This window comes from Nesoenas mayeri, assembly GCF_963082525.1.
Source record: "Nesoenas mayeri genome assembly, chromosome: 20".
Lineage (NCBI taxonomy): Eukaryota > Metazoa > Chordata > Aves > Columbiformes > Columbidae > Nesoenas > Nesoenas mayeri.
The window spans coordinates 3,619,100-3,634,445 of NC_137569.1; the positions used below are offsets into that span (position 1 = coordinate 3,619,100).

Sequence of the window (15,346 nt, forward strand, 5' to 3'; positions counted from 1 at the left end):
ATTTTAGTTCCCTCCTCACCTTGTTATTTCCAATCTGCAACCATGTATTTTCTTCTACTGTTGCTACCCTTATCTCTTCCTGCTGTTGTGTCAGTTCCCCCAGCGAGGAAGAAGAATGCACCCCCACCATCGATAACTTCTTTTTTGTCTTTTATTTTCTTCCTTCACTTCCCACCTCTCTTAGTGAACACAACGATATCCTCTAATGCTGCTTCTCTTGCCTTCTGTTGGCAGCTTTTCTTTGTTTCACTTTTAAAATATTATTATTATGGCACTACGAACATGATCATACTTGCAGTTCTCAGCAGGAAAGCCGTTAGACTGAATGTTTTCATATTTGTTATGTAAAACTTGGAGGTTATGAGATAAGGGATTTGAGTTAACATTGCTGCATGGATGGAGGATGTTCATGCTTGTGCACTGTACCTCCCTTTCCACATCTAGCACAGAATCTGGAGAGGCACTCAGCACCTCTCATTGCTGCTTGTTGTGAAAGATTCTTTCAATGAAGATTTCAAGACAAAGAGTCCTCAGGGAAACGTAACAATTTGTACACTGAAGTTCTTGTGAATGGAGAAATGGCCTTTATAACATCACACAAAGCGTGGATCGATCTTTCAGCACCTGGGTTGATGATCAACTTGTGAGTTTGGCTGAATATTGAGAAAATAAGGAGAAGATGTAACTTGACAGAGAGAAACTAGAAAGGACCTTGAATCATGCCCCGGTTGGTCTATATTCATGTGTGATTTTCAAGTGGTTACTCCCCTGCTCCCCTCTGCATCCTCAGATTCTTCAGATCTGCCTGACAGGTCAGCACATCAGGAAAGAGAATAAGAACAGGAGGAGTGTTCCTGCTCCGGCAGGGGGATTGGACTAGATGATGTCTTGAGGTCCCTTCCAATTCCTAACATTCTGTGATTCTGTGTGAGTGTTTATAGATATTTTCCCAGAATCCAGTGTGCATTTCTGGCTCCCAGTGCCTCAGGATGGGTATCACAGAACTAGAGGAGGTTTGGAGGTGTTTGACAAGGAACAGCCAAGTAGACTGGGATTCTTCAGCATGGAAAGATAAAGGTATATGATAGAAGCCTGCAGAATCACATATGCAACAGGGGGAAAAATGAATAGGAAATAGATGTTTGGTCTGTTCCAATGCCAAAACTAGAGACGTCAAAGGAAGGCAGCAGGTCCAGAGTGCACAAAAGCTGGCGGTTTCTCATGCGAAGTGTCACTAAACTGTAGAAGTTCTTGCAACAAGCAGTTGTGAATGCTGAGATTTTACACTAGTTCAGAAAATGGCTGGATGAACTGGTGGAAAAGAAAGTAATTGAGAAATCTTAAGCAGAAAGGCTCTGACTCATTGGAGTGTTCAGGTACTATAGCTGGCAGCTAATACAGTGTGCATTAGCTAAAACTGCTGCTTTCTGACAGTGATTCTTGATTCAGGGGAAAGCACGTGACTCAGACCTATTAGACCATCACGTAGTTGGCAAAGATGTAACTCTAATGAATGCAGTATGAATGATGAAGTATAATAAATGTTAATGGTGAAGAACTCTGTGTTAGAACTTGTCACTTGGATATGAATTGTAGGTCCTATAATAGATATATAGGTACTATAAAGCACAAAATTAGGGATCTGTAGTATTGCTTTGAAAGAGAAACTACGTCTTTTTCTTTAGTTTTTTGTATCTGAAATTCAAGTTTAAGAGGTAAATCTAAATTTGTCCCATTATTCTGATAGTCCAACATGTAAAGCTTGCTTTGTTTGATGGAGAGCTGGGAGAAAAACCCCCAAACCAAACAGGAATGGTAAAATATAGTGGATAAACTTTCAGATCTGTTTGTATAGCTTGCTGTGTCTGATCCTTTCCTGAGCTGATTTTGTCTGTTGATTGTTAATGGAAAATACAGTTCAGAAATATAACTTTACATGTGATGTTTGTGAAAGGCTGCAGATTAATGTGCTTCGAAATGAAGCCATCGAGGCAGGGATCAACAGGTTCTTTATTTGAAGGTCTGATACGCCTGCTCTGCTCTGGACCGGAGGCTGAGAATTTGCTGCAGGTCTGATAGAATTTGTATTTAATACATAGGCTCCAAGGATTACATCTTCTGAGCTATCAGAAAGAAATATCTTGTATTTTAAAAATATGTATGTCCTGCTGTTTTGGTTAGAGCCGTGATTTACCTGCTCAAAGCACTGATGGGTGCAGTGTTTAATCAATGTCTTCTGAAACTATCCACCACTTCTCAGCTGCTTGGACGTTTTTAGGGAACTTGGCAGGGTTTTTTCAGTATTCAAACCCTTCCCCAGATCAGTATGTGTTTCAGTGTTCACTGTTAATCTGTAGCTGGAGAATACAATAGAGGCAAAGTAGTCATCACATGTCAACTAAGCAGGATTGTTTTAAGGCTTCAGAGTATATTCGGTTTTTGGCATCCCATCTGAGACAACCTGCGCTGTCAATTGCAATAGTGTTGGTTTTCCTTTGTGACTGCCTCGTTAAACTAACTGCTTCTGTAAGCTGCGGTTAGACGCTAATAGTATTTTAGGGCCTGACTAATACACTGTGGTTTAATGAGCTGTAGGTGGCATTGAGTAAAACAGCCCTAAAACTACCTGAATCTGAAAGTAAGAAACAGTTCATAGAATCCAAAAACTCTGTAGAAGAAATGAAAGTGAACTTTATGTTGTGCTAACTAAATTTACTGTAAATAAAGAGTCTCTCTATAGGCCGTTATAACCTCTTTATCATCTATGTAAAGTGACCTACTTTTCTTTTAAAATCCTCCTAATTCAACTGGTAACTGGTAATGTGATGTATTCCGACAATATAATCCTCAAATCTTTGTGTAGACAATGCTGACATGTCTCATTTTGCGCCCGTTTAAGACCTGTTAACGTGTTTCAGACTAGAGTAACCTATTAAATAAATACATCAGGAAAAAGCTTTTACTGGTAATGATTGTTTTGCTTAGGTGACTATGGCTGTAATGTATTGTGAGTACATCTGGTACTTCAGTGCTTATCAGTGATCTTTTTTCCTTTAGGCGCTTTCCTAGAAACATGATTGCTTGCTGGTCTTGATCTCACAGCTCTGGGAAGACTTCTTCTCTGATAATGTCAAGTTCAGGCTACCCTCCTAACCAAGGGGCGTTCAGCACAGAGCAGAGTCGTTACGCTACCCACTCTGTCCAGTACACCTTCCCCTCCACCCGACACCAGCAGGTAAGGACACGGGAGGATTACAAATCAAATGACAGGATCATTTGGGTGTTTGCTGTGCCAAATGGATGTATTTTTTTTTTTTAATTGAACTGATGTAATCCAAGTCGATCACATTTGAAAACAGCGGAGTTGCAGACACACATGCCCAGTTAAACCTGACGGGGGAAAGCTGTATGACAATTTGGTTTGTGCCTTTGGAGTTTGGCTCTTGTGCTAAGGCTGATGGGTCAGCTTGTTCAAGTGTATTGTCTCTTGGAGGCTCTGACTGTGGTGCAGTTTCTAGGAAGCATAATCTTGGTTCCTTCTGAGGTGTGACCTTGAAAGGAAGCAATGGCCTGTTGAATGATGCCTTCCTGCAATGCTGTAGCTGAAATTATTTGAATCGCTGACTACAGCTTAATGCAATTTTGGCTTTTTAAGGGTTTTGCCCTACTGCTTGTCAGTGTTACCTATTATTATGCAAATAACCCGTCAGTAGTCAGTATACATTTAATATGAATGCAGTGTTCTGGGTGTAACAAATCTGTTGAGAGACTGGGCTTTTGGGGCATTTGTAGGTACTACATTTTTATGGGGAATTAATCTCTTAGGCCTTGGAGCATAAGAAGTGAACCCATAGTCATCTCTCCTTCTATGGAAGGAGGATTGGGGCAGATTATCTAAATGCAGTGCTCGACAAAATCTGCGTGCAAGGTGGAGAATGTGAATCGGAAGTGTAAAAGTTTGTGTTACACTCTGATTTTATGTTTATTTTCTGGAGCAACTGTATTAGTGCTTCCTTCTGCTAGCCAGAATTAGGGGAATGGAGCTCTAAGAACCTCCTGCTTGTCATTTCTGCCAAGCATTTATTCTGCCACCCTGAGCTCTGTGGCACGTTAGGCTGCAGAGAACTAAGCTGTTGGTGTCAGAACAGCTCTGGTTTCCCCTGTTTTAATGTAACTCTCCTGCTACAGACACTTCAGATGTTTTGTTCTACTTACATGTTTGCAAAAGGAAATTCAAGAATTGGAGCTTTTTGGCTTGCTCTGTATTTATTTTTAGATAATTTGTAAAAACTGAATCTTACGGGTAACAACCTATTGTGTGTCTCATAGAGCCTCTCCGGTTAATGCCAGCTGCATGTAATTTTTAAAAGCAACTCATTGAAGATGCATATATACAAATAAATCGTCTTGTATTTTGCTTTGATTATAAATTTTTATCAGTGAGAAGATGCATCTTGTCTGACTTTTAGTCCTAATTAATAGTGTCTGATATAAAAATGTCTTGAGGTGGTGACAGAAGAAATTGCCTCAGGCTTGCTGAGTTATATTCTCAGTTTACTACTTGGTAGTTGGATCTGCAAAATTGATTTTTAAAGGATATTTTTTTTTTCCCCAAAGGCTATTCTTGTGCTGCTGACTCATTTGTGTTTTCTTAGAAGTTAACAAACTAGGTGAAATTCTTAGCATAAGTATTTATTCTCTCGAAAGTTCATTTGAAATTAGAACCGCCACTTTGTTTTTTGAGCTGAAATAAGGCTTTCTCAATACGGTCTTGGTCTGTATTTAATAATGTTGGAAATGATCATTCCGTGGCACCAAACGCTTTTGATCCTGTCGTCTGCACCTTTGTTCTTGTTAACATCAGAAGTGTGTTTCATTTAGGAATTTGCGGTTCCCGATTATCGTTCGTCTCACCTGGAAGTCAGTCAGGCAACCCAGCTCTTGCAGCAGCAGCAACAGCAGCAGCTCCGGCGCAGACCGTCCTTGCTTTCCGAATTCCACCCGGGCTCTGACAGGTGAGGGCGCTGGTTTTGCAGCGTGTGAACGCAAGACTCAGTCTGTGCTTTCTGTAAAGTTGGTTTTAGTTTCTGGATAGAAAAGGTTTTGAGTTTCAGTGTTGTAGCTGTTGTGTAACTCCTCAGACCCTTTAGCTCAACTAACATATTTGTTTCACAGACAGGAGGTATCAATCTAGTTCGCTTTTCCTACTCCTCTCCTAACAACGTCATTAAGCTTCTGAGGAAGCAAGTGCACATTCCAAACTTTATGATGCTATTTAGGCTAAAAGTTTATAAGGTTTGTAGCTTTGGATAATTTAATCTTGCCGAGTAGAAGCAACAAGTGCAAGAGTTGTTACAGTGTGAATATTACCTGTCATATTTCCTAGATTAAGCTTGCTTGTTCACCAGATGGTATTGACGTAACAGCAGAGGTGATTGGATATTTGAGTTGTAAGAATTGTAAAACACTGCAGTATAGCACAAAATGGACTATCTGGGCACAGAGGACTGAATCGGAGCGTATGCTGCCTTTGGCAAGTCACTTGACAGCTTCATGTCATTTGTTCTAAATACCCTTTTTGGCAGTCTCGTGTACCACTGCTGTCGCTGTGTAAATAGGTGCAACTGATCTGGGCCCAGTGGGTTAACTGAGGACAATGATAGCGGACAACTACAGTGAACCACGTGCTGTAATTTAGTTTCAGATTGGTAACAGCTTACTTCTCAGTAAACCAGGTTACTTCATCGTGGATATTGATGGATGTTCAGATGTACGTTACTATTACTGTGAGGTTGATAGGTTCAAGAAAGATTTCTGACTGTATTAAGCATTAATTTGACTATGTACCTGAAAAGTATTGGATGTACTTTCAAAACCCAATTTAGCAATTAAGAACCCACTACAGATAAGAATAAGATTAACTGGATTGTAGTAAGTTAGCAAGCATATGATTCTGTTTAGAGGAGAGATTACTATATGATGTATGCACCTCAATTCTTTAGCATATTTATATGTTGATATCTAGTCACAAGCAAGTGTTATTGTTTGTAACAACCTTGTTTTTCTTGGACTCTTAGTAAGTATATCTACTAGGAGTGACTTTATCTGCTGGATTACTGCTAGCAGTTTATTTGGCTATAACTGGGGTATCTGGTTCTGAACAAATACTGGTGATGAATGTTATGTAAATACTGGTCTAGCCTAAAATCTCATTAGAATATTCCCAGAAATAACTTGATAGTGAAATCTGGGGATTAGATATTGCCTTTACCTTGTGTCACCAAAATGTCAGTGAGATTCTGATTTAGTACTGATAGAGTTCTCAAAACTTCAGCTTATAGCAGAAGTAAATTCCCCCTTGCATTGTAAATTTGGACATCCATTGGACGTCCGTGAATCCATGGATCTGGATGGGATGCACCCATGGGTGCTGAGGGAGCTGGCTGAGGTCATTGCTGGGCCGCTCTCCATCATCTTTGCCAAGTCTTGGGAACCGGGAGAGGTGCCTGAGGACTGGAGGAAAGCAAATGTCACTCCAGTCTTCGAAAAGGGCAGGAAGGAGGACCCGGGTAACTATAGACCGGTGAGCCTCACCTCCATCCCTGGGAAACTGATGGAACGACTTCTCCTTGGTGCCATCTCAAGGCGTATGAGGGATAAGAGGGTCATTAGGGGCAGTCAGCATGGCTTCACCAAGGGGAAATTGTGCTTGACCAACCTCATTGACTTTTGTGAGGACATAACAAGATGGATGGATGATGGCAGAGCAGTGGACGTGATCTACCTTGACTTGAGTAAGGCATTTGGCACAGTCTCCCACAGCATCCTCACAGCTAAACTGAGGGAGATGGTCTGGATGATTGGGTAGTGAGGTGGACTGCAAACTGGCTGAAGGGAAGAAGCCAGAGAGTCGTGGTCAATGGGGCTTCATTAAATTGCGTCTCTTATATATTTGAAAAGGGTTGAGGAATGCCAAGTAGGTTTTTTTGGATGGAAAGTGTGTATGTTAATAGCTTATCTCTTCTGTATATTAGGCCACAGGAAAGGAGAACTGGATATGAGCAGCAATTTCATCCAGGTCCATCTCAGACAGATCATGATTCACTGGAATCTAAGCGACCACGTCTTGAACAAGTCTCCGATTCCCATTTTCAGCGTGTCAGTGCAGCTGCTGTCTTGCCGTTAGTACATCCTCTGCAGGAAGGGTTGAGGTCTGCAGATATCAAGAAGGTAAAGATATTGACTCAATAATTTATTTTTTTTTCTGTTAGGTAATTTTTTTTTGTTCAGGTTCATTCTTTAGTCCCAGAAGTTTATTTCTGCACGTTATCACAGACTGTGGTCTTGAGTCAGTGAGTGAGTCATTTCTGCTTTTCAATTGAAAGCTGCTGGCAAATGCATGCAAGTCCATTTTTTTCTTCAATGAATATTTGTACTGAATGGTCAAAGTACTCCCTGCCACCCCCTCTCCCTTTTAAGCATTTCAAATGAATCTGCTTATTTACCTAACACTTAATTATACATGTCACTGTCTCATTTTGGGTAAATCTAGGGCAGTCTAGTTTGGTGTGGATATTTTGTATTGTAGATACTGAATATTGATGAGAGCAATTTGTATAGAGCAGACAAATGTCTCTTAAATGAATATTTCATACCTCCTCTCATGCACTCATGCAAGTGCACAGACTCGTACACCGAAAGGTGGTGCATAGTGGGTGTGACTTCTGAAGGTGCGTGCTCAAGTTGCTAAATTTGGAACATAATTTCACCATATGGATTCAAAAGCTAATAGGCACCAGTCTTTTAAAAAGTTGATTACTTGTCTTACCTTCTTTCTACCATTTTTTCAGTCCTGTGAATAAACTGTCTGTGAAGTAAAATGATGATAGCATGTGATTTCTTAATAACTTGCTTTATTGCATAGCAAAGATAATATCAAAGGGGGCTGGAGAAACTGAGCTAAGGTGTGCATTGTCAACATGCTTGCATGTCGCATGTACAGAAATCTGCTGTCTCAGTTTAAAAATGCTGCCTGGTATAATGTTGAGGAGAAGTGGCATTCAAACATGTCATCTTTCAGTCCCATTGGTTGGGTGAGGGACGTTTTACTGAGCTGGCGTTTGACAGCGAGGTGGTCGCGGAGCGTGATGGTCTGAGGACATAAGGTGCAACAGAGCTTATGTTAGAACATGAAGCATGTTGAAATATGTTGTTTGGAAACAGACAGGAAAAAGAAAAAAAGACAAAAAAATCAGAGCCAAATGAGCAAATGACCTGTCTTCTCTTAAGTCATCGCTTCTTGTAAGTCATGGTAAGTTCAAGAGAACTTACTGTTTCTAAACACAGCTGGCTCCAGATGTACCTTGTCAGGCTGATGAGGGTTATCTTCAAGAATATCCTCATCAATACATGTGCAGAATATTGAGAATTTGCTCTTAAGTAACATTTCCTTTAAAAATGAAAGATATTGTTTGCATTTATGAAGACGTATTCTTAAAAATGTTAACAATGTGACTGATTTCTCTCAATCTCCCCCCACGTCCTGTCCCCATGAAAGGACCCGGCTTTTGGAGGAAAGCATGAGGGACCATCTTCTCCAATCTCTGGTCAGCCTTGTGGGGAGGACCAAAATGCTTCACCTTCAAAGCTGTCAAAGGAAGAATTGATACAGAGCATGGACCGTGTAGATCGTGAAATTGCGAAAGTTGAACAGCAAATCCTCAAACTGAAGAAAAAGCAAGTAAGCAGAGCAGATGCTGTTATATATACGTATATATCTTGTTAGCTGCCAGTGAAAAAGGCGTGGACAAACTTCATGTGGTAGTGGTGAATTTTTTGGTTGCTTGAACCAAATGAACAAGTTAAAAAAGGAAAGTTCTGTATATGATTTTGCTGGAATGTTTAATAGTTGGACATCGTGTAGTTTTAAACATTTTTGAAAATAGGAGAAAGCCCTGTAGGAACACCAACAGTAGATGACTTTATATTTTAAACTTCTGTTATAAGACTAGTGACACAAGAGCGCTGTGACTGTAATTTCAGCTTTAAAGATGACTGTTGGGTGAGGGGATGCAGCCTGTGCAAGGGGAGAATCCCTTGTGGGTGTATCCAAAACCAGAACTTGTACAAAAGTCCCTGGATCATCTGTATTCAGAAGGCTGTCACTAAGTACCTGGCTGTGTGTTAATGATGCTTATCTTTTCGTTTGTTCAATTTTCCACAAAATCAGCAAGTATTTTGCCTGTCATCTCTGCAGGTTCATTTGTGCATGTTTGTACTATGATTTGACTTTTAAAAAATTACAGAGTTGCTTTTGCCTGCAATAATTGAGCCTGTTTGTTACGGCATTCTGCAAAAAAATCAGATTTTGAATTCTTATACAGCAACATAGCACATTCTGGCCAGTGCTGTGACAGGATGGATCTCAGAATTTCTTTGTTGTATGTTTGCGGCAGGTATGGACGAAGGATATTTACAATTAAAACGATCAAGGAAGATGTCACTGAATCAGATTTATTTGATGTGAAAGTAAATCACAGCTGTGTAGTAGCTGGGAAGATAATACAGGGTTTTTTTGCTTGTTTAGTATTGTAACAATCTTGGAACTTAAATATATGTGGAGTGGTTTATTTCTGCTGTGAAGTATGTTTAGAATTTTGTTCTCTGTGGAGTCCTCTGAAGGACTTTTGTTCCTTTTTAAGAAACAAGGCATTAGTAATAATGAGACTTGAATATCTACAATGTAGAAAGATATCTCTGTGGATTACTTCCTGTGTGAGAAGGCAAGTTTAGTGTAACTGTTCTCTAAAATCATTATTTTTGTTTAAATAGTGATAGTTCATAATGTGACAGTAGCTTTAAATATCAAGCTGAAACAAGGCTGTAAACAGTTAATTTTGTTTACCAACAGTACAAAAAATAGTCTTGTTACTGTCCCTGTTGGCATTAAAACCATTTCGTTCATTCCTTGTCAGTTAAGAGAAATAACAGGCAGCGCTAACTGTTGATCAGATGCATGTTTTATCTCTGGTGACTAATTACTGGTAAGGGTAACGTGGTGCGGATGGCTGATTTTCTTTTTCTTTCGTCTCTTAGCAACAACTTGAAGAAGAAGCTGCTAAGCCTCCTGAGCCAGAGAGGCCTGTCTCCCCTCCTCCAGTGGAACAGAAACACCGCAGTATTGTCCAAATTATTTACGATGAAAATCGGGTAAGCGCGCTTTTCAGTTGACTGAGTGTAGCTGGGCAAGCCTTGTGCATTCGTGAATCCTTTTAGCACTTGGTTTGAGTTCTCATATCAGAGATTACGTCTACTGGAGAATGGCGATATTGATGGGGCTTGAAACAAATAGCACATGTCTATACTTGCTTTCTTCTGTAAAGCGTTATTAAAGATATATTAATCCATTTTTGTACGTTGCGCTTGATTGGTATCTTTCCATCTGCAGTGGTACAAGAGACCAGTCTGCTTGGCAGCTTTCATCTTCAAACCATGCAGTTTAGGATAATTACTTTTAATATTCAACTACTGTTGGCTAAAATTTGGTTAAAGTAATAGGACTAGAGTTCAGTTTTAAATGTTTTGAGACCATAAAAACCATTCTGCCAGGGTAACACTATAATATTTCCTTGATATATAATTATTTTGTACAGCTTGTAAGTTCCAAAGAATTTATCAAGATTGAAATCACATGGAAAGAGGTTGGAATTCAGCAGAACACTTCCTAATAATAACTGCTTTATGGAATAGTTTCTTCTATATTTTTCTTTGCAGATGTCGTAGGGCAAGCACATACAACTATTGGGGGGGAAAGACACAAATTCAAGCGAGTAGGTTGGGTCAATTCAGATAGATTGTCTGTTGAAAAAAGGGCTTTGGAAGGTGCTACAGGCTTGAAACGTATTTGCGAAAGGAAACTAGCTGGTCCTGTGCTGCCTCCTTTAGGGTCAGAATTATTTTGAGGTCTTCACTCAGTGCGAGGGAAGGACATTTGACGTATTCCTTTGTGTCTGTATGCATTGATTTGCACTCCCAGCCTTTGCAATTGGAGAATTTTAGTCTCAATTCCATTTTTCAAAGCTATCTATACTTGGTTTTACTGGACACCTTTCTTCTCTTAATAATTATTTGCTATATTAGTTATTAAAAGTGTGTTCTTTTTGAACTGCAGAGGTCAGTTTCTGCTTTTACGCCCTTTTATGCCCATGTCTCCTTCCAGACGTGGAGATCAGAATAGTAACCGCACAGTTCAAGTGCAGGTTTCCTCGTTTGCTGAGGCAACACCGCAAAAGTAGGTTAAGAAGGATTACACAGGGGTTTATCAGCTGGCATAGGGGACAGAGTTGAGCTATACATTTGGTACGAACTTCAGATTATTTACTCAGCCTATGCAAAAAATCTTATTTGCAGAAAAAAGCAGAAGAAGCTCACAAGATTTTTGAAGGTCTTGGTCCAAAAGTTGAACTGGTAAGTTGTGGGCTTTGTTTTCCTTTCATTCTATTTTCTATCTTGCCAGTGTTGCTTTGGTGTCGGTAACTCTGGTGTGGTAGACAGATGTGGTTCTATGTTTATATATAAAATAAGTGTGTGTTTAAATACACTGGTGAATTGAGGCTTGAATGAACTGATTTGCTGCATATTTTTTTAAAATAGATTTGAATCTCTTTGAGAGAGCAGTTTGAAATACAAAAAAAATTGAAATACTGTTATATACATAAGTAGTTATAATGATATAATTTTAAGTAATGAAATCTGTGCTTTGTGTTGAGTATCTTCTAGTCCCTTGAGATTCCTGCATCTCAGATTGAGTGCAAAGTTGGCAGAATATTACAATATTGTTAAATATATTGCATATAATTTTAGAACTACATGCACTGAAAAGTACTAAATGTACCTTTCTAATCCAAAATTGTAGCCACTTTACAACCAACCGTCAGACACAAAAGTCTACCATGAAAACATCAAAACGTAAGTGCTTTAATATCTTGCCTTTGTGTCATTTGAGTGAATATTTGAGTCTAAAACCCTTAAAATTTTTATTTCCTTGATTTCCAAATAGGATGTGTACACTTTAAACATATTTAAAAGCTTCCAGTCTATGTAATTTTCCAATTTTTTTGTTGTAGAACAGCCCAGCAAGAAGTGAGTTATATGTACTGAAGGCAGAGGGAAACAGTAACTTTTTGTCATAACTTAAAGATAAAAGATTATAAGAAAGATAAGGGGAAAGGAAGAGAGACTTAGACTTAAATTTGGAGAGTTTTAAAGGATTCTACTAATGCTACTAATAAATAGAGAACATATACAAAATATACCAAACCAATCTCAAGTGCTGGATGTGGAGTTGGCGTCCCTCAGCAGCAGAGTGGGGATGCGGGGCTGGCGGCTCCAGCAGCTGCAGGGCAGGCCCCCGGAAGTCATGGGCGGGACTGCACAGCAAACCGAAACCTGGGTGCAGGATGCAGGGCCTGAGGCCTGTGGATCACGGCAGACAGACAGACAGACAGGGTCCTCTCTAGATGCCGGCCATGGTCTAGGAGAGCGTGACCCTCGTGATCACCCTCTTATATAGGGGGTATGACAATTATGGGATGGAATACTTCCGTTCGTCAGTTCTAGTCACCTGTTCCATCCGCCCCTCCTCAAACACGCCGCTCTCACAACAGAACGTGGGAAGACTTATCAGTCTTTCTTAGCTACCATAGTAAAAAAGCTAAATACGAGCTTCTTCAGCATTCTGTTGGTCTCTTATCAGCACTGAGTACAGCATCCTAGGAAAAATATGCAGCTAAAACTCAGAAAAGTACAGCCACCTAGAAGAACTTAGCTGAAAGAAAAATCACTAAAAGAGAACTGGTCTTGTTTTTAACAAAACCAGGACAGTAATATATTGTGAAACTCTTGAATTGAATTACAGAGATTATTTGTTTTCTGAAGCACAATACCTTAAGCCAGCTTTACTCATTTTAGCATATTATTTCTCTTGTGGCAAAAGAGAGCACCTGGCTTGAAATGAGCTTTTGTGTCTCAGGTGCTTATTCCAGCCATCTTCAAGAATCTTCTCTCTGATACAATACAGTATCAGTTACATCATTGTTTCATCAGTGCTTGATTCCTATGCAGCTCACTATTTTCCCCCCAATTTTGTTTCCCAGAAACCAGGTGATGAGGAAGAAGCTAATACTATTCTTTAAAAGAAGAAATCATGCAAGAAAACAACGGGTAATACTACCGTGTTTTTGTAAAAAGAGCATGTGGTTGATTTTCTGTCTGGATCCTCGATTAACATCCCCAAATTTGTCATGTAAATCCCATGGTATGTGTACGGATCACTTAGGGTATTTGTGTTTCCTTCAAGCTTTACTTTTGGAATTTAACAGGAACAGAAAATCTGTCAACGTTACGATCAGCTGATGGAAGCATGGGAGAAAAAAGTTGACAGGATAGAAAATAATCCACGCAGGAAAGCCAAGGAGAGCAAAACAAGAGAGTACTATGAGAAACAATTTCCAGAAATCCGGAAGCAAAGAGAACAGCAAGAACGATTCCAAAGGTATTGCCATAGATTTGAAATATTCCTATAAAATATCGCTTGGGACTTAACTAAACTGAGCAGTTGTTTGAAATGGCGATACATGAACAGAGTTTGTACTCTGACGCTACTTCAGAAAGAACTGCCCTAACTAACTAATTTGGGAGACTGGTAGCAGTGTTTTAAACAATTGTGAAGGTTGTCATTGTTGTATACAAAATCTGAAAATACAGCTGTTTTCCACTTTATGCTTACTGCTTCTGTTCTCCCCTAATTCTAGAGTTGGCCAAAGAGGGGCTGGACTTTCAGCAACTATTGCTAGAAGTGAACATGAGATTTCGGAAATCATCGATGGACTTTCTGAGCAGGAGGTGAGGCTGTTGTCTGTACTTGGCTATAGGAGCACAGCAAGTCTCTTGATAACCTTTTACTGGCAGTGAAAAGTCTCTTTTAACAGGGTTTGGGTTTTTTTTGATAAGGCAAGCCCTTGGGGCTGGATTGAGAGTGTGTATGTGAACTTTGGCTTGAAGCAGGTCTTAGAAATACTTGTCTTTTAAGGGTTTTGCTTCGAGTGAGTTGAGAGTCTATGGGTGAAAGTTAAGGGGCAGGCTGGCAAGGGTGATACTGTTGTGGGTGTCTATTACAGGCCACCAGATCAGGGTGAGGAAGTTGATGAGGACTCTACAGAGAGCTGAGAGCAGCCTCACAGTCACAGGCCCTGGTTGTGGTGAGGGATTTTAACTTCCCTGATGTCTGTTGGAAGGACTACTCGGCCGGCCAGCCGCGGTCTAGGAGGTTCCTCCAGCGCCTTGACAAGAACTTTCTGATGCAAAGGGTGGAGGAGCCGACTAGAAGAGGTGCCCTGCTGGACCTCATCCTCACTAACAAGGAGGGTCTGGTTGAAGGGGTAAAGGTTGAGGGCTGCCTTGGTTGCAGCGACCATGAGATGGTGGAGTTCAGGATCTCCTGTGGCAGGAGCAGGATAGCAAGCAGAATTGCAACCCTGGATTTCAGCAGGGCCCCGTACCGCTGAGGCCCCAGAGGAAGGCAGGACAATGAGGAGTTCTTTTTGTCCACTTCTTACCTGTGAATGTATATAGTGGTGGAGCTTTCAGGAGTTATGTAATTTAAGAACTGTAAACATTAGTAGCGACTTTTGCTTTCTTTACTTTTTCTTTTGTTCTTTGCCCATAGAATAATGAAAAACAAATGCGCCAGCTCTCTGTCATTCCTCCCATGATGTTTGATGCGGAACAAAGACGAGTGAAGTTTATTAATATGAATGGTCTGATGGAAGATCCCATGAAAGTTTATAAAGACAGACAGTTCATGAATGTCTGGACCGACCATGAGAAAGAGATTTTTAAGGAGAAGTAATGGGCTTTCTTATCTTTTATTCCTGTTACATTGCAAATGACAGTTAAATACTGAACCCCACAGTAAACATCAGTTAAATTGGGAATGCTGAAGCTTTTGTGCAATAATGTTTGATAATGTTCTTAGTTGGATGAGTGAAACTTTGCAAAAGTTTCAGACATCACTTATTTTTCCACTGAGTGGCTCAAAGTGCCTAGATGAGAAATTCTTTTAAAAATACTTCAATTCCATGATAAGGTGAAAAATGGAGAGTAGGTATATGATCTCATTCTATCAGCAAATAGCTAATGTTAAGTCCTTAGTTCTAAATTTGCACAACGGGGAAACTGGGCCTTTTAGACTAATTTCAGTTGTGTAAATCAAAGGCTTGCTGATGGAACAGATTGTTTGGAAGATTGCTTTGCTTATTTGATAACGAATTATGTTGTTAAACTGAAA

The 15,346-nt window shown here is 40.0% G+C and overlaps 1 protein-coding gene across 12 annotated transcripts in view; it reads left to right on the forward strand.

The window, feature by feature from the left end:
* NCOR1 (nuclear receptor corepressor 1) overlaps positions 1 to 15,346 on the forward strand; it is a 57,134-nt gene that overhangs the window by 7,948 nt on the left and 33,840 nt on the right. For all 12 annotated transcript variants that reach the window (XR_013923076.1, XM_080356894.1, XM_080356887.1 and 9 more), the window contains 11 exons: positions 3,058 to 3,235; positions 4,882 to 5,015; positions 7,035 to 7,230; positions 8,558 to 8,740; positions 10,096 to 10,209; positions 11,410 to 11,466; positions 11,915 to 11,967; positions 13,155 to 13,221; positions 13,380 to 13,552; positions 13,812 to 13,902; positions 14,726 to 14,904. Coding sequence is in view for 11 of the 12 variants with exons in the window: in XM_080356894.1 (XP_080213020.1) it covers positions 3,128 to 3,235; positions 4,882 to 5,015; positions 7,035 to 7,230; positions 8,558 to 8,740; positions 10,096 to 10,209; positions 11,410 to 11,466; positions 11,915 to 11,967; positions 13,155 to 13,221; positions 13,380 to 13,552; positions 13,812 to 13,902; positions 14,726 to 14,904 (1,355 nt within the window). In the remaining variant the exon portion in view is untranslated. The remainder of the gene's footprint in view (positions 1 to 3,057; positions 3,236 to 4,881; positions 5,016 to 7,034; positions 7,231 to 8,557; positions 8,741 to 10,095; positions 10,210 to 11,409; positions 11,467 to 11,914; positions 11,968 to 13,154; positions 13,222 to 13,379; positions 13,553 to 13,811; positions 13,903 to 14,725; positions 14,905 to 15,346) is intronic.